This window comes from Podarcis tiliguerta, assembly GCF_965153285.1.
Source record: "Podarcis tiliguerta genome assembly, chromosome: W".
Taxonomy (NCBI): Eukaryota; Metazoa; Chordata; class Lepidosauria; order Squamata; family Lacertidae; genus Podarcis; species Podarcis tiliguerta.
In genome coordinates, this window is record NC_139552.1 from 16,799,153 (window position 1) to 16,819,006 (window position 19,854).

Consider the following 19,854-nt stretch of genomic DNA (forward strand, 5'->3'; position numbering starts at 1 on the left):
ATATATAGTGGGAGGGTGGGGTGGGGTTTTTCTCCGAAGGGTAGTAGGACTCAATGGGTATGGTCAACCTGTTGGTGACTGTTAATGACTGCAATTAGTCCGACAGTAAAAAGCAAGGGATAGTATGCAGATGACCAAAAAGAGCTTTAGCATATGTCAGTGATGGCCAAACTCGGCCCTCCAGATGTTTGGGGACTACAATTCCCATCATCCCTGACCACTGGTCCTGTCAGCTAGGAATGATGGGAGTTGTAGTCCCAAAACAGCTGGAGGGCCAAGTTTGGCCATCACTGGCATATGCAATGAGACCAGAATCCAATATTTCTATTCAGACCAGGTCTCTTCATCGTTTTCAGTTGAGTAACAAATTGCAATTCAGCCACTTCTCTTTCAAGTCTCTTTCTGAAAATCTTTCGTAAGAAGACAGCTGCTTTCAGTGTATCTGAAGAAGTCTGCCTGTACACGACAGCCAAGTGTTATTATTACTGAATACAAGTATTAAGACGATGTAATCCTCTCAATATGGACAAGCAGAGGAAGGTTTCCGTTTTGGAAGCATAAAATCACCCATCCGAGAGAAAACCCCACCCCACCCCTCCCTCCCACTATATATAAGGGTGTAGGGACTTCTGTTTCTGTCTATCTGAAGAAGTCTGCCTGCACACAAAAGCTTAGACCCAGAACAAACTGAGTTGGTCTCTAAGGCGCTGCTGGACAATTTATTACAAAAATAGAAATCAAGGTTCAGAAACAGGCCTGTACCATTAATAGTATCTGGAACATCATCCTTAAAACTGCTGTGAGAGAAACGCTGTTATCGTCCTATCAAAACTATCAAGAGATCCATCAGCTTTGAGGAAGCCATTGGTATTTTTATTAAACCAACAACCTGCCCGGAACCCAAATGCAGCCGACCCACCTGTGCCGTTTCTGGCGAGATGTTTCCTGGCAGAAAGGCGGCCGCCTTCAGTCGGTCCGTGCTGCAGCGGCACATGGGAACTTTGGGCATGTGAGCCGGGGAACTGACAGCGCTGCTGGGATCTGAACAGGGATAGAGGGGAGATTCTGTAAAGTTGGGAATTTGGCAGGGCAAACAGATCACTGAGGGAGAAAGCAGGTGGGGAAAGAAAACAGAGAGAGAAGGAAAGGAGAGATTCTAAACCAGGGGTCAGCAAACTTTTTCAGCAGGGGGCTGGTCACTCACACTGGGACCCATTACCCATGACACCTGCCCGCTGGCCATGTTGGTGGCACGCCAGCACCAGGAACTATTAACATTTGAACTGGTCCAGACCCCACATTTTTTCAGTGGTCCTCGGGAGCCTCTGGTTGGTTTGGCATGACCCCGCCATTTCCTGGGCTCAACAGACACTGTGTTTCTCATCGTCTTTCTGCCATGACGTCTGTGCCCAGCCCCCTGTGTTGCCTCCATCACAGCCGGAACCCGCAAACCCCCACCGACTGGCCCCCACTTCTTCCAATTTGCATGGGACCACCCCAGACAGGACAGGGCCACCGGACGCTGGCACTACCAGGATTTGGCAGACGTATTCGAGAAGAAAGAGGCTGAGGTGTTGCCACCCCCAGGGCTCTGCTAGGGGCGCCTTGGAAGATGGCCGACAATACCATCTCTCCAGCTCCCACGAGGTAATTTAGAGGCTGAGATGGGAGTAATCAGCCTCCCAAATTCTTCCCGGTGGAAGGGAAGATGCGTTCTCATCCGCGGCTGCCCACAAACCACCCCCGAGTTCGTAAAGAAGGAGGGGGTGGGGGCACTGGATGGAAAGCCCTCGAGGGAGTTCGGAGCTCCTGGACGCTGTCTCTGTGAGCGCTTCAAGTTCCATTTCTTAAGATAAAAAATTGGATTTAATAATTTTGGACATGCTTTGGGCAAAGAAAGGGTAATTAATCTGCCAACTACAGCCACTGAGGTGTCAAGAGTGACAGGAGGAAGAAAAATAACATCAAAGAATAACATCTAAACCGGTATGTTGGAACGGAACGGAAAGGCGGGGGGATAAAACGTTTTCTTTTTCTACTACGATAATACACCCCCCCCCCCCCGAAGAACCGTCTACATTACTTATAGCAAGTGAGATCGGAAAATATAAACTGTCTAGCTTGAAACTCTCACTACTGGGGCGCATTGCTGTAATTAAGATGAATGTATTGCCAAGAATGCTGTTTTTGTTTCAGACACTGCAGATTATTGATAAAACTGACTGTTTCAAGAAGTGGCAAAAAGATCTATCTAAATTTGTCTGGCAGGGCAAAAAGCCAAGGATAAAATTTAAAATATTAACAGACGTTAAAGAAAGAGGGGGCTTTGCCCTGCCAGACCTAAAACTCTATTATGAAGCAGCAGCTTTCTGCTGGTTGAAGGAATGGCTACTTCTTGAAAACACAGATATATTGGATTTAGAAGGGTTCAATAATGCATTTGGCTGGCATGCATATCTATGGTATGACAAAGTTAAAGTGCATAGAATGTTCAAAATTCACATTGTCAGAAAAGCACTGTTCAATGTCTGGATTAGATATAAAGATCTTTTGGAAAACAAAACTCCAAGGTGGTTGTCTTCAATGGAAGCTAAGGCAGTAAAGAGACTCAATATGGAGGCAAATTGGCCGAAGTATTGGGAGATTTTAGAACAGGATGGTGACAAACTGAAACTGCAGAGTTTTGATAAACTAAAAAGTAAAGTCCGAGATTGGCTTCATTATTATCAAATAATGGAGGTATTTAAAATGGACAGAAAAATTGGCTTCCAGGTGGAAAAATCAAAATTGGAAACAGAACTATTAGAACCTAAAACAAAAATATTGTCTAGAATGTATAATTTGCTGCTGAAATGGAACACACAGGATGAGGAAGTGAAATCGGCTATGATTAAATGGGCTCAAGACGTTGGCCATAACATAATGTTTGCTGACTGGGAAAGGTTGTGGACCACTGGAATAAAGTTTACGGCATGTAATGCCTTAAGAGAGAACATAATGAAAATGATATATAGGTGGTACATGACACCAGTCAAGCTTGCAAAAATGTATCATATGCCTGATAACAAATGCTGGAAATGTAAAGAAGCAGAAGGTACCTTTTTTCACCTTTGGTGGACGTGCCCAAGGATTAAGGTTTTCTGGGAAATGATTTATAATGAATTGAAAAAAATATTTAAATACACATTTAGAAAGACCCCAGAAGCCTTTCTCCTGGGTATGGTAAACCAACAGGTTCAAGTGAAGGATAGAACTTTTTTTATGTACGCTACAACAGCAGCAAGAATACTCATCGCGCAATATTGGAAGACGCAAGATCTACCCACGCTGGAAGAATGGCAAATGAAGCTCATCGACTATATGGAACTTGCAGAAATGACCGGCAGAATCAGAGACCAGGGAGAAGAGATGGTGAAGGAAGACTGGAGGAAATTTAAAGACTATTTACAGAAGCATTATAAAATTACGAACGTTTGAGGTTATCAGATTGAATGTAAAAGAATGTTATTATAAAAATGACAATGTTAAAGAAAGTATATTTAATAAGACATAGGGAAATGTAAGGATAAATAAGACAATAATACTAATCTGAACCAAAGATACGCCAGAGGGAAAGAGTTTACTACCAGAATATAAGACCTAGAATACAGAGTGGGAAGGCATGGGGAAGTCGCAGACCTAAGTTAATGCTGAAGAATATAATGATACAATATTTGTTTTTAACTCTTTTATTCTTACCGTTTTTATTTTTCTTTATGTTTTTGTATAATGTATGTATTGTTTTTCCTTTGCTTTTTTCCTTTTGATGTGTTTGTCGATTTGTTCTTTTTTTTGTTTATTGAATGCGGAAAATAAAATATTATATAAAAAAAAAAAAACTGTGTGGAAATAATAATATTAATAAATATTAATAATATTAACTAAAGCCTTTGTTCTTTGAAATACTTGGAAGAAGATAAAAGACTCTTCTGTGACGCACTTTTAATCGGGATCCGCCATTATGAGACAGACTGAGTTGCAGAGATTAATAGTCATAGGGGGAGGCGAGCTCTTACTTTGTTATTACCGTATTTTTCGCTCTATTGGACGCAGTTTTTCCCCTCCAAAAATTGAGGGGAAATGTGTGTGCGTCCTATGGAGCGAATGCAGGCTTGTGCCATAGCCGCGCGCAACCCCTCCGGCAAGGAGAGGCTGCACGGGGCTATGGCTTCTTTAGCCCTGCGCAGCGTCTCCCGGCAAGGAGAGGCTGCACGGGGCTGAAGGGGAAGGCAAAACAGCGAGCGGAATGGATCCCGCTCGCTGCCTTGCCTTCTTCCATAGCTGCGCGCAGCCCCTCTGCAAGGAGAGGCTGCACGGGGCTATGATTCTTTAGCCCCACGGAGCCTCTCCCGGCAAGGAGAGGCTGCACGGGGCTAAGGCTTCTTTAGCCCCACGGAGCCTCTCCCAGGAGGGAGAGGCTGCACAGGGCTGAAGGGGAAGGCAAAACAGCGAGCGGAATGGATCCCACTCGCTGCCTTGCCTTCTTCCATAGCTGCGCGCAGCCCCTCTGCAAGGAGAGGCTGCACGGGGCTAAGGCTTCTTTAGCCCCACAGAGCCTCTCCCAGGAGGGAGAGGCTGCACAGGGCTGAAGGGGAAGGCAAAACAGCGAGCGGAATGGATCCCACTCGCTGCCTTGCCTTCTTCCATAGCTGCGGGCAGCCCCTCTGCAAGGAGAGGCTGCACGGGGCTATGGATTCTTTAGCCCCACGGAGCCTCTCCCAGGAGGTAGAGGCTGCACGGGGCTAAGGGGGAAGGCAAAACAGCGAGCGGGATCCATCCCACTCGCTGCTTTGGCTTGTTCCATAGCTGCGCGCAACCCCTCTGGCAGGGAGAGGTTGTGTGCAGCCTGTACGCTGCTCTTTGGGGCTTGGGGGGGGAATATTTTTTTCTTGATTTCCCCCCCCTTAAAACTGGGTGCGCCCTATGGTCCGGTGCGCCCAATGGTGCGAAAAATACGGTATATCTGTATTTCAAGTCCGATTTGGCAAACCTCCCCTGGAAAGTCTAATGTTTGGTGCAACCTGTTTCAGAAAATTAATGAGCAAACGCCTAGATTTTATTTCATCAGAATTGAGAGAAGTTGGCGTCTGCCACTAGAGAAGGACTTTTGGATTGATTTGACATAAACACCAGCATGTGAGGACATACTGCAAATAAAAGACTTACCAACTGCAGAAAAAAATAGTCATACAAAGTTCACACAGAAGCATATTATTGCTCATTTCAGCTCGCCTGTGGAAACAACTCAGAGGCTATGAAAGAAAGAAGGATAACAGCAGGAACATTTAAAGGAGGAACTATTGGACACTCAAAGCAGTAGAAACATAAGATGATTGGACCCCACTGAACTTGAAGCATGAGAAGCCCCAACAAAAAAATATAATTTGGCAAAATATTTGTACTTTATTATATGTATTTGCATAATTTGGAATATTTAATGTGATTGGATTGGATTGTTAAAATGGAAAACTTAATAAAAATTATTATAAAAAAAGAGGTGTTGCCACCCCATCGGACTTATGATTGCCCTACTGACTTGCAGCTCAGAGCAGAGATTCCCTGCGGCCGCATTTATGACTTGTCGGCTCCTTAGCTAGGGGCCCTTCGAGAGTACCTAGACGACAACCTTGCCAGGGGTTTCATTCGCCCCTCCACGTCCCCTGCTGGGACCGCCATCTTCTTCGTTAAAAAGAAGTACAGCAGGCTATGTCCATGTATCGACTACCGAAAGCTGAACCAAGTTACCATCAAGAATCGCTACCCCCTGCCGTTAATTCCTGAATTGTTCGAGAGGCTGCAGGATGCGAAGGTTTTTACCAAGTTGGATCTACGCGGGGCGTACAACCTGGTTCGGATCCGGGAGGAAAACAGTGTTCCGAACCCGGTACGGCCAGTTTGAGTACCGGGTCATGCCCTTTGGACTGTGCAATGTGCCGGCCACGTTCCAGCACTTCGTAAATGATGTTTTTCGTGACTTACTGGAACGATTCATGGTCATTGTTAAAGTTTCTGGGTCACAAATCCTTTGACCCACTGAGTCTGCTGTAACGGCCCTGCAATAAATCTGATTTATTGGCACTCTGACAAACTTCAGTGGCACCCACATGCTACAACTCGTGCGCTGCCACTCTTCTCAGTTGCCGGATAATAGCAGAGTTCACACACAGCATAAAATGGCTTGTCTGTGTTGACGTGGTGTCTTCAATAACTCAGTGCGACACCAGTGTTTCTAATCTATCACTCTTTATTTAGAAGCATAACAAACAGAAAAGAAAACCTACAGAATCTAGCTGCATGTTCACAGCTTCCTGTCTCTAACAAAAACGAAACTACCTCACCCACATTCTCAGACTGCTCTCCAGAGAGAACTCAGCCCCCACAGAGCACAGATCAAAGGAAAATGCCCGCATCATGTAGGCAGTATTCGAATTTCAGCTCCAGTCGTCCGAGCTGATAAGGCTCATCTTCCTTTGAGCCCAGCAGAGCATTAAAACGATGCCACAACGCCACAGCGGAAGGATGAGACAGGTACGGGCTACATTGCTATACTTTATTACTAAGCTATGCAGAGCGCAAAGAAAAACACATCTCCTCTCTGTGAGAAGCAGAGAGCAACTGAACAAAGGAAACAAAAGAACAAAGGAAACAGGAAACCAGTAACGTCACATCCCGTCTCCCTTTCCCGTGAGAATCCAACAGTATCTGGACTCTGTGGAATGTAACAGTCCTGGGACTGCAAGCAGCTGCTCAGTGAGGAAACAGAAACTAACAGGCAGTACACCCAGTGAATCAGAAGGCTTCCAGGAGTGTTAACTCTTGACTGTCTAGAACCACAGCAGTCGTGTACTTGGATGACGTATTGATATTTTCAACGTCCCCAGAGGAGCATCACCAGCATGTCTGTCTGGTCCTGCAGTGTCTTAGGCAGCACCGGCTGTATGCCAAGCTGGAAAAGTGTGCGTTCTACCAGGAGTGCATGGAGTTCCTGGGTTACATCATCTCCCCTACAGGCCTCCAGATGGACCCCTGAAAGGTGCAGGCAGTGCTGGACTGGAGCCCCCCCAGGGATGTAAAGGGGGTACAATGGTTCATCGGGTTTGCCAACTTCTACCGCCACTTCATTCAAAGAATTTCACATCTGGTTGCCCCTATCTGCGCCCTGGCCCTGAAGGACGCCGTGTTCCAGTGGACGCCAGCTGCGCAAGAGGCCTTCAAGCTCCTGAAAGAGGCTTTTACCTCTGCCCCCATCCTGGCCCTTCCAGACTCACAGCTCCCCTTTGTGCTGGAGGCGGACGCCTCAGACCAGGTGATAGGGGCCGTGCTGTCTCAAAGGCAGGGGCCACAGCAGTTGCTTCACCCCTGGGCTTTCTTCTCCCATCAGCTTACTTCTGCGGAGCGGAATTATGATATTTGGGACCATGAACTCCTTGCCATTAAAGTGGTGTTCGAGGAATGGCGTCACTTGCTGGAAGGGGCCCGGCACCCGGTTCAGCTCCTCACGGATCATCGGAACCTCGAACATTTCCAAGCCATGAAATGCCTCAAGCCAAGCCAAGTGCGCTGGGCCCTGCTCTTCAGGCGCTTTAACTTCCAGGTCACCTATCGTCCCGGTGCCCAGAACGGGAAGGCCGACGCTCTCTCCCAGAGGGATTCAGGCTCCGAGGATGACGGTTCAGAGCCAGCGCCCATGTTGACCCCAACCAATTTCCTCCAAGGAAAGAAGACGGTAAGAAGCCGAGGATAAAATTTAAGATTTTAACAGATAAAATTTACCCTCCGGTAAGAAGCCGATGATAAAATTTAAGATTTTAACAGATGCAAAAGAAAGAGGAGGCTTCGCCCTGCCAGACCTGAAATTATATTATGAAGCATCTTGCCTCTGTTGGTTAAAGGAATGGATAAAATTACATGATACGGATGTGTTAGACTTAGAAGGTTTTGATAATAGATTTGGGTGGCACACGTACTTGTGGTATGATAAGAAACGGGTCCACAAAGGTTTTGAAAATCATATTATAAGAAGGTCCTTGATTGAAGTATGGGAAAGATACAAAAATCTGTTGGAACAAAAAACTCCTTATTGGTAATCACCGCTGGAAGCGATGAGCGTGAAGAAAGTCAATATGACAGGGGGTTGGGTAACATATGAGAAATTAATATGTAAAAGTGAAGGAAAATGGAAAATGAGACCATTTGAAGAAGTTAAGAATCATGTGAATGACTGGCTGCATTTTTTTTCAAATTAATGAGATGTTTAGAAAAGATTTAAATGAAAGGGGCTTTGCTGATAAAGAATCCAAATTTCAGACTGACATATTAAATAATGACTGTAAGATCTTAGCAAAAATGTATAAGATATTGCTGGAATGGTATACGAAGGATGAGGAGGTAAAATCTGTGATGATTGATTGGGCCAAAGATATAGGACATAATATACAAATGGAGGAATGGGAAAGACTGTGGAAAGATGGTTTAAGATTCACTGCATGTACTGCTATAAAAGAAAATGTTATGAAGATGATGTATCGATGGTATATAACCCCCACAAAGTTAGCAAAAATGTATAAGATAAGTAACAAATGTTGGAAATGTAAAGAAAAGGAAGGCACTTTTTTCATATGTGATGGGAGTGTAAGAAGGTAAAATGCTTCTGGGAAATGATTTATAATGAATTGAAGAAAATGTTGAAATATACATTTACTAAGAAACCAGAAGCGTTTTTACTAGGTATTACAGGGAATGAGATAAACAAGAAAGAGAAGAAGTTATTCTTATACGCAGTGACTGCAGCAAGAATATTGATGGCCCAGAAACAAGAGGAGCTGCCTACGATAGAAGATTGGAGAGCCAAAATGATGGACTATGCGGAATTGGAGAGAATGACAGGAAGGATTCAGAATCGACGAGATCAAAGATTTACAGAAGATTGGGAGAGGTTTATTCAATATTTGCAAAAACTAAGTGATAACCAGATTACGTTTGTAAGTTTTAAGGAAGCTCTGTGATGTGAAAATCTAATAATAAGTATAAACAATGAAATTGAAGCTACCAGAATAAATAACAATAAATAGGATTATTTCACCATAATCTTTGTTTTTCACAATGCAAGAATTCAATATGTTATTAAACACATAGTCAAAGTAGTACAATATGAGTATAAATGTGAGTGACTTATATAGCATTGAACATGACATGTATAGCATTGAAAATGACATTTATATCTATGTACAGTTGGAGGTATGCAAAAAAATGTATTCCCTTGGGATACACAGTATACTGGGGAACAATTTTTTTTTTGTTTACACATTTTTGTCTACTTGAAGAAGCCATGGTCCGATCTGAAAAATACAAATATTTAGGTTACAAAACTGTAAAAATAAAGAAAAATTAAGTTTGCAAAACAATAATTACCATGTGGTAAGGGTAGATCAACGTGTCAGCGTCCACTTATCCCCAGTGTAAATATGGCATATTGGCAAAAGTCAAAAATTGAAAGATAACTATAGCATGTACACGGAAATCGATTTCAGATTTGAAATCAGCATTGAAAGAACATATAAGAACAGTTGAAAAATCTAATGCAACAGAAAATGAAATTTTTTTTGTTCCCCAGTGTTATAAGGCGCAAGCTGACCGACGGCGTCAGCAGGGCCCCTCGTTCCAGGTCGGGGACAAGGTCTGGCTGTCCTTGGAGCACCACCACACTGGACATCCCTCGGCTAAGCTGGACTACAGGTACCAGGGACCATTCACCATCCTGCAGCAGATCAATCCGGTCGCCTACAAGTTGGAGCTTCCCCCCTCCCTGAAGATCCACCCAGTGTTTCACGTATCCCAGCTCAAGCCCTGCCATGCAGACTATTTTCCGGGTCGCATCGCCCCACCGCCGCCAGTCCAGGTTGACGGCCATGAGGAGTTCCCGGTTGCCCAGATCCTGGACTTGAAACAGCTCCGTGGCAAGCTCCACTATCTAATTGACTGGGTGGGCTATGGGCCTGAGGAAAGATCATGGGAACCGGCCGACCTCCTGCACGCACCTGCCAAGGTTCGGGTCTTTCACTGGCAGTTCCCAGACAAGCCCGGGCCTTAAACAGAGGTGGAACCCCGTTTCCTATTGGGGGGAGTACTGTCAGGAGTGCGTGCAGGAGCCAGGCCCTGTGACTGGTAGGGCCTTACAGGACTAGGCCCTTCCTGAGTTTGGCCTGGAAGGGCAAGGCACAGCAGCACAGGTGACTGGTAGCACCTGGTGGCAAGGGCCAGGAGGGGTATGTAAGACCAGCATTTCCCCCCTGGCTCTTTGCCACAGCAACACGCTACACACCTAGCTGTGCTTTGGCTTCCTGATTCTTGGTTTCCTGACCCTCGGACTCTTGGCTTCCTGACTCCTGGCTTCCTGACCCCTGGACTGCTGATTCCTGCTTCTCGACCTCTACCCCGGTCCCGACGTACCAAGCTGGGACTCCGACTGCCCGTAACCTGGACCGTGACAATGGGGGGCTTCTATCCGTTTCTGCAGTCACACAATCCATCCATCCGTAGCTAAAGTCATTGTATGTCTCATGTTCTGCGAAGTGGGCCGGATGGGAGCACATCCCGTGACACAGGGATGAGTTTTGCCTACCCAGGCTAAGACTCCCAGTCCACTATCCTGCGTACGCGGAGAGGGTCCACCCTTCCCTTCTACTCTGAAGGGGAACAGCTGTCAAACCTGGACTTCCACAGCATGCCCTTCTTCATTGTAGATTATATCCCATCATCAGGGAGGATGGGAATTGTAGTCTCAAAACATCCGAGGTTGAGGAAGCCTGTTTTAGACGGTTTGGCCAGTTTGCCTGGGATCAGGTACCATCAAGAAAACATTTCCATCCCATTTTCTTTCAAGTTATAATGTGCAGTGAACTTAATATCTTCTCTCCAGAGTCTTTCCCATTCATTCATGTAGAACAGGGGGTCAGCAAACTTTTTCAGCAGGGGGCCGGTCCACTGTCCCTCAGACCTTGTGGGGGCCGGACTATATTATTTGGAGGGGAAATGAACGAATTCCTATGCCCCACAAATAACCCAGAGATGCATTTAAAATAAAAGGACGCATTCTACTCATGTAAAAACATGCTGATTCCCGGACCGTCTGCGGGCCGGATTGAGAAGGCGATTGGGCCGGATCCGGCCCCTGGGCCTTAGTTTGCCTACCCATGCCATATAGCATATATTCAACACAAAAAACAGTGAAAATTTGTTGTTGACTAGAATGTAACTTAAAAGGAAATCCTTGGAAAGATTTTTTCCTCCAAAAGCATTTTATCTTAAAAATCCAATTTAAATTTTTAAAAAATCGATTTACTGTAAATAAAAAAAAGTGGTCCTGTTACCTAGAGATGATGGGAGTTGTAGTCCCAAAACAGCTGGAAGGCTGAGTTTGTGGGTGCCTGGATTAGGTTTTCATTTTGATGTTTCTACAGCGAACCCCTTTTGTCTGTCCTTGCTATATCTTTCATTGAGTTGGAAGGAGAGGTTTAGTAAGTGCATTGGCCAGATGCACCACTCATAATGAAGTGCAACGGCAGGCCCACATCAAATGTGTTAAAAATCATTGATTTTTATCCACCCTGGTGCCCTGTTACCTGAGGGATCTTTGCCATCAGCTGACAAGGTGGCGGCACTTTTACTCCTAGCTAGGGAGGCCTGGGTGGAGGTGAGCAGGCAGCTGAGCACGTTGCTCTCCAGAGGACTGACTTGGGAATGGCGAGCTGAAGGGCAGGAACAAACCAAAGAGGGTTGCAACAGAAAATCCAAAAACGAAGCAAGCAGCCTAACGAAAGAAAGGACGGGGGGCTATCGCAAGTCAAAGTTCATTTAGAAAGAAAGAACATTGTGGAGAGACAGCGAGAACCTACACTCACATATGATTTAAAACACGTTATTCTTAAGGGAAGCTCGATAATTTTAAAAAATTAAAGCCCAATTTAGATCAAAGCAAGAAAGAGGTAAAAATAGATGTTTTAAAAATCTGTTTTTCAGCCACCCTGCACCGCTAGTGCACAAATGACAGACATACAGTCCTCCTGCAGAAACCCCACTGAAGTTAAGTATGCCTGCATATTTCTTTTTCGTCTGGGTGGGGGTTCAGACCTGGAGGCAAAGATCCTGGTGGATTGATGTGCTTTACATTAACAGTGGACTGCTGTTGTATTTGAATATTAAACATTCTTATCAATAAGACCAGAGTTCATTTAAAAAATGGCTTCCACTAGCAACCAATTTCCCCACTTATCCTGGTTTTTTTGCGGGGGGCGGGGGGAGAGGAAATCTGATTTTTGCACCTTTCTGCTCCGCTTGCAAACCTTTGGATTCTGGCTGATCAGAATTTGGAGGAACTTTGTTATTCAGTCTGTTTAACGAAGAACTTCTTTTAGTTGAGCCTGCAAGGATAAAACTGGGCCATGATTAGCTTTGCCTCCAGGTCTGAACGCTTCCTTCCAGGTTTTCGCTGTTTGAATACCAAGGCATTTGAGAACCAAGGTACCACTGTACTCATCTGTGGCCCCCAGCCTCCAACTCGCCCCCTCGTCTCAAGGGTTCCCCCGCTTGAAATGTATGCCTTAAAGTTACCCACCCATTGCCTGCCCTATCCCTAAATTCATATTGATTTGTCCTGTCCTCCAGTTCTGCCCTTTTTATTCTGATCATGCAGGGCAGGTTGCCTCTTAGGGCAGTTCATAAAAAACTTTTTTTTTTTGCCTGTTCCAAAGGTCTTATCTTACTACACTAGGGATTATATAGCTATACAGGTACAGCTACCCAGGACGACTCCCCTGCTTGAGTGCCTGAGGGTCCCATTCCTGCCACTCACCACCTGGCCAGGGCAGGGCCTGACAGGCCTCATAAGGACTGCTGCTGTTGCTGCCCAGGAGAACTCAGAATAGCGCAGAGTTCTTTTTAAAATGTTTTTTAAATTTCTTTTTTACCTTTTAAAATTATTTCTCGTGTGGGGGGTGGGATGGATGTTTAGTCGAGTTTGGGAATTTGTATAATTTTGGTATGTTTGTAACTTTTACTGTTTTGGGGTTTTATTGCTTTATTGTTTGTTTTTGTTTAATAGGTTTTATTTTGTTTTTAAAGGGAGGGGTCAGGGTTGCCTAGGAGTGGGTCCCAGCCAACAAAATGGCTGGGGCAGGTTCCCTGGGGAGGGGGGGGGAGTGGTGCACTGGGACAACCAATCTCAGTGATCACAGGTAGGAGGAGGAGTTACACTAAGACCAAACCATGTCATTAATGAGGAGGCAGGTTTAGTCATTGTTTGAGGACTATCCCTGCCTCCGGGTCTGGGCTTGACCAGAAGGACACTGGAATCAACCACACGACCTTAAGGTGCTGCTATGCAATGCCAGGTCAAGGATTCACAAGACGGCTGTCATCCACGACTTGATCGTGGATGGAGGACTTGACCTGGCATGTGTGACAGAGACTTGGTTGGATGAAGCAGATGGGCCTGTCGTTGCCGCTGCTTGTCCACCAGGTTTCTCTTACACACAGCAACCCAGGCCTTGTGGGCGGGGAGGGGGGGTTGCAGTGATTTTTAGGAAGTCCTTAGTTTGCACCAGGCATCCTATTGAGAAGACCCAGTTCTCTGAGTGCATGTTCTGGACGTTGGGCAATAGGGGCAGTACAGGATTCCTTTTGGTGTACCGACCTCCCCGCTGTACCAAGGATTGTCTGCCTGAGCTGATTCAGGTTGTGGCAGATGTTCTCCTGGAGACACCTAGTTTGGTTGTCCTAGGGGATTTTAACATCCACACCGACACGACCTTACAAGGAGCCACTCGGGACATCATGGAAAGCATGGCCTCCATGGGGCTGTCCCCAACTCATAGCCACGGACATGCCTTAGACCTGGTGTTCACCTCTATGGACGTTGGTGATCTGACACTAAGGAGAAGTGAAACTAAAGAAGTGCCATGGTCAGATCACTTCCTGGTGCAACTGGACTTCTCTGTGACCCTTCCCCTCTGCAGGAAGGTGGGACCGATTCGGATGGTCTGCCCCTGCCACTTAATGGATCCAAATGGTTTCCAGAGAGTGGTAGGGGATGCTTTATCCCATGTTGATGGCCTTTCAGCTGATTCCCTGGTGGCCCGCTGGAATGTGGAGTTAACCAGGGCTATTGACTGTCTGGCTCCGAAGCGCCCTCTCCGATTGAATGGAGCCCGGACAGCCTCATGGTTTTCTTCGGAACTGAGGGCAAGGAAACAATCACTGAGACAGCTAGAGTGCCGGTGGCGGATAACTCATTCTGAATCTGACTGGACATGGGTTAGAGCTCAATGTTGAGCCTACCAAGTAGTGACAGCAACGGCGAAGAACACTTTCTTCACCGCCTCTATTGCATCTGCAGAAAACAGCAGCAGGAGACTCTTTCAGGTGGTGTGCAATTTAGCAGAACCACCTGCCCCATCAGGGCCCAGTACAAGCCACATGATCTCCTGCAATAGTTTTTTGCAGATAAAGTCGCTCATAAAGTTGCCCTTATAAAAGCCAGCCGGGGTGATGAGTGCTTCTCTATGTGAGGGAGCCTTGCCAGACCCACTGAAAGAGGCAGTTATCTATCCGCTTCTTAAAAAACCATCTTTAGATGCGACCAATATGGCCAACTATCGCCCATTCTCAAATCTTCCATTCTTGGGCAAGGTGATTGAGCGAGTGGTTGCTGAACAACTCCAGGCACACCTGGAAGAAGTGGACCATTTGGATCCCTTCAGACGGGATTAAGGCCTCATCATGGGACTGAAACTGCCTTGGTCGCACTGGTTGATGATCTGCAACGGGCTAGGGACAAAGGTGAGAGCTGTTTCCTAGTTCTGCTGGATCTCTCAGCGGCCTTTGATACCATCAACCATAACATCCGGACTTCCGGGTTAGCGCCATCGCCGAGGGAGGAATTTCTCCGACAAGGAGGAATCCGCTCCGCAGAAATCGGGTCTGGCTGCGGCGGCGAAGGCAGAGACCCTTCAGAAATCACAGGCGGGTGAAGCCTGTGAGCCTGGGATTCGGCGGGCACCATTAGCACCCCCCCAAACGCAAGGGAATCTCTTTTTTTAGGGGTGATCCCTACCGGAGTGGGGGTGAGTGGCGCGGTGCTGTGAATCGACCGCTACTTCTGTGGAGTGAAGCCGCTAAACCTTCGCCGGAGAGCGCTGACTTTTTCTTGGAAATTTGGGACATTAAACAACAACCCGTGAGTAAAGTGGAATTTGGAACCTTTTAAAGGAGAAAATTTATTGAATTTGGCTACGAACGGGGGAGGTTAGAAACAGGAAGTCTGCCTTCCCCCTTTTGTAAATAGACGGAAGCAAAGAGACTGAGCTAAAACCTTGGAGATTTAAGAGCAAAATACATATTTCTAGTATTGAAAATAGTAAATCCCCCCCTTGGTAGCAGGAGAAGGGGGGGGGGCTTCTTTTGTGACTGAATTGACCTGCGAAGAGGCAAGGGAAGGGCTAAAAGCTCCATCATTCAGACCCTGGAACCGGGCTGCCATTGGAATGTGCACTGGCTGTATTGGAAACGTTCACTGACAGTTACTTAAATAAGAGTGATACATTGTTTTAACCTGTCTTTCTCTGCTACAAAAAAGGCAAAGGGACTAGAAACAATTGCAAAACTAATTCCACTGTTGCAGCTAAGTTTAAAAAAAAGGGATATTTTGACTCAATATAAATTCAATTAGTAACTTTGTCCCTCAAGAGGAAATTTTTGAAACTGCTACAAGTGCTATAAGTACTGCAATTTTCCAACTGCATGTTTTGACTCTGGGACTGTGAGATTTAACCTTGAGCTGTGGAATTGTTATGGCAGATGGGAAAGAAAAAATAAATATTTCAACAACAAGGTCTGGGAAACTGGCCGCGAAGAGCCTCGGCATCTGGGCCTTCTACTCCACCTGTCCCATCTCAACCTAAATTAAAAGAAATGGCAACAGATGAAGCTGTGGCTATTGCATTAAAGAAGATAAATGACTCATTGGAACAACTTACTAAAAAAGCAGATGATACAAACAAAAAAGTAGATGAGACAAACAGAAAAGTGGATGAGACAAACAAAAAAGTAGATGACGCGAATAAGAAAATTGACAAGAATACAGAAAGATTGATTAATTTGGAACAAAAAGCTAATAGCAACACAGAATCTATTGAAAAATTGATTAAAGAATCTAATTTGACACGGCAGACTGCAGAGGAGGCCAAGGAAAAAGCTGCTGTTGTGGAAGCTAAATTAGCCCAATTGGAAACAGAAAGTGTTCCAGACCTGGCGAGACAACTTGAGGATCATAAGTTGAAACTTTCTATGATCGAGCGCAAGGAAAAACAGGTTAATCTGAGGATCAGAGCAGTACCTGAGGTGGAAAAGGATAATCTGGCAGACTTCCTCACGCAGGAATTTGTAGAATTTTGGGAGTTGAAACAAGAGGAATTTAGAATCGTGAGGGCCTTCAGGCTTGGAAGAGGAGGGAAGAAAGAGAAGAATAGAGTAAGAGACTGTTTGGTTACCCTCAGAACCAAAGAAGAAAGAGATATAATTCTAAGCCGGCACTACCAGAAGACCTTAATAATAAAGCAGTCAAGAGTGGAAATATTTAAAGATATTCTGAAATATCTTTTGGATCTTAGGTTTAACTACGGTGGATTGGCTGCTCTGTTGAGAAGGAACCAAATTATTTTTAGGTGGGAATTTCCTCAAGGTTTATCCTTCACCTTTAAAGGAAGGAAGATAAAAATAAGATCAGAAGAAGACAAAGACACGTTTTTGAATAAATACAAGGAAGACCTGCAGAAGGAACTTGGAAAAGAGCCAAAAGTGACAAACAGAGGATCACCAGATAGAGAATCAGAGCAAAGAGCATTTGATCCAAAAAGAGGAATTCTGGACGTAGCAACACTAAACTTCAGATTGGACCTAACGAACACACCACCAACGGAAGAAGAGCAAGCACTTGGCGCAGTTGGAGGGAAACCAAAGTAACTACACAATGGCATTGCAAATATTAAGCTGGAACATTAATGGCGTTAACTCCCCTGAAAAAAGGAGGAGGGTCTTTCACCTACTTAAAAAAGAACAATTGGACTTGATTTGTTTGCAAGAAACACATGTGACAAGGTTGCACAGGAAGATATTAATTAACAAAAGATTGGGCCAAGAATTTATTTCATCAGATAAAGTCAAAAAAAGAGGAGTAGTCCTATATGCAAGAGAGAGTTTATTACCGAAATTTATGTTTAAAGATGAACAAGGAAGAATTGTTGCAATCGAAATTCAATCACAGAGAAGCAGAAAGAAATGGACATTGATAGATTTTTGGAAGTAAATGGACTACAAAAAATCTCTCAGGAAAATAAGTTAATGTTGAACTTTAAAATTACAGAGCAGGAAGTAGAAGGGGCCATACAAAGCATGCAATTCTCCTGTGTATACAGTTGTTTAAAATACCTCTGGAAGCACTTTCTAATTTCCACTGGATTCTGTATATTCTTTCCTTCCACTTCCAAATTCGTAACTGTGTTGAGTTTTTGTCTTTTTTTCAATTGCCATGCCAGAAGCTTCCCACACTTATTTGCCGATTCAAATGTCTTTTGTCTCATCTGTCTAATCTTCCATTCTATTTCCTCATTCATCAATTTCATATATTGTACTTGGTATAACTTTATCTCTTTCAGAATCTCTTGCGACTTTGGTTTCACTCTCAATTTTTTCTCTCCTTCCTTTATTTTTTCCAGGATTTTGTCTTTTTTCTCATTTTGTGTTCTTTTCTTAATTGCATTCTGTTGTATCAAAAAACCTCTCATGACCGCCTTACTTGCATCCCAAATTACTCTTTTTTCCACTGTAGTGTTCATATTTATCTCAAAGTAGTCTCTCAGAGTTTTTTGGGCCTTCTTGGTGAATTCCTCACTTCGAAACAGGGCATCATTCATTCTCCATCTAAAGGAACCAGTTGGTGTCAATTTCATTTCCATCTTAACCGCATTATGATCAGAACAGGTTTTAGGGCTGATTTCTACCTTATTTGTCTTTGGTACCAAACTTCTAGTTACCCAGATTTGGTCAATTCTTGTCCATGTCATCTTGGCCTCAGAAAAGAAAGTTCCCTCTCTTCCTAAAGGATTCTTAGTTCTCCAAATGTCCACTAGGTCCATATTCTCAGTCATGTCGAAAAAAGGTTTTGGTAGTCTGCCATCATTGGTAACTACCTGTCTCTGTGCCTTATCCATATTTGTGGACACTACTCCATTCATATCTCCCATCAAGATCATATTGTATTCCATATAGTCCATAAGAGTCTCATGTAACTTCTTAAAGAATTCCGATTTTCCTTCATTTGGCACATAAATACCTATTATCAAAAATTTCTCTCCCTGTGAATTTATTTCAATTGCAACAATTCTTCCTTGTTCATCTTTAAACATAAATTTTGGTGATAGGCTCTCTTTTGCATATAGGGCTACTCCTCTTTTTTTAACTTTATCTGATGAAATAAATTCTTGGCCCAATCTTTTATTGATTAATAACTTCCTGTGTAGCCTTGTCACGTGTGTTTCTTGCAAGCAAATCAAGTCCAAATGTTCCTTTTTAAGTAAATGAAAGACCTTCTTCCTTTTTTCAGGGGAGTTAGCGCCATTAATGTTCCAGCTCAATATTTGTAGTGCCATTATGTAGTTACTTTCTCCTTGCCTCCAACTGCCCCAAGTGCTTGCTCTTCTTCCGTCGGTGTTGTGTTCGTCGGGCCTACTTTTCCAAGTTCTTTCTGCAGATCTTCCTTGTGTTTATTCAAAAACTTATCTCTGTCTTCTTCTGATCTTATTTTTATCTTCCTTCCTTTAAAGGTGAAGGAGAGACCTTGGGGAAATTCCCACCTAAAAATAATTTGGTTCCTTCTCAACAAGGCAGCCAATCCAACGTAGTTGGACCTAAGGTCCAAAAGATGTTTCGGAATATCTTTGAAAATTTCCGCTCTTGACTGCGCTATCACCAAGGATTTCTTGTAATGCTGACTTAAAATTATGTCTCTTTCCTCTTTGGTTCTTAAGGTGATCAGACAATCTCTTACTCTGTTCTTCTCCTTCCTCCCTCCTCTTCCAAGCCTGAAGGCTCTCACAATTAAAAGTCCTCTTGTTTCAGTCCCCAAAATTCTACAAATTGTTGCTTGAGAAAGTCTGCCAAGTTATCTTTCTCGACCTCGGTTATCGCTCTGATCCTTAAATTAATCTGTTTATCCTTGAGCTCGAGAATAGAAAATTTTAATTTATGATCCTCCAGTTGTCTCGCCAGGTCTGGGACACTTTCTGCTTCCAATTGGTCTAGTTTAGCTTCCACAACTGCAACTTTTTCCCTAGCTTCCTCTGCAGTTTGCCGTGTCAGATTAGATTCTTTTATCAGTTGTTCAATAGATTCTGCGTTACTATTGGCTTTCTGTTCCAAACTAATCAGTCTTTCTGCGTTCTCATCAATTTTCTTATTTGTATCATCCACCTTTTGATTGGTAACATCCACTTTCTTACTGGTCTCTTCAACTTTTTTGCTAAGTTGTTCTAAAGAGTCATTTATCTTTTTAAAAACATTAGCCACACCTTCATCTGTAGCCATTTCTTTTACTTTTAATTGAGGTAGGGCGGATGAAGTTGTAGATCCAGATACTGAAGCTCTTCGCAGCGGTTTCCCAGACCTTGTTGTTGATGTGCTTATTTTCCCTTTCCCATCTGCCATAACAATTCCACAGCTCAAGGTTAGATCTCACGGTCCCGAAGTCATAATATGCAATGGGGA

The 19,854-nt window shown here is 44.3% G+C and overlaps 1 protein-coding gene across 1 annotated transcript in view; it reads right to left on the reverse strand.

Annotated features, from left to right (window-relative positions):
• The window catches only part of LOC310668765 (ensconsin-like), a gene marked incomplete at its 5' end in the record, with an annotated part of 148,939 nt that overhangs the window by 23,269 nt on the left and 105,816 nt on the right, over positions 1–19,854 (reverse strand). The window contains 3 exon segments of the mRNA XM_083422097.1: positions 920–1,041; positions 11,661–11,786; positions 12,360–12,458. Of these exon segments, the coding sequence (XP_083278223.1) occupies positions 920–1,041; positions 11,661–11,786; positions 12,360–12,458 (347 nt within the window).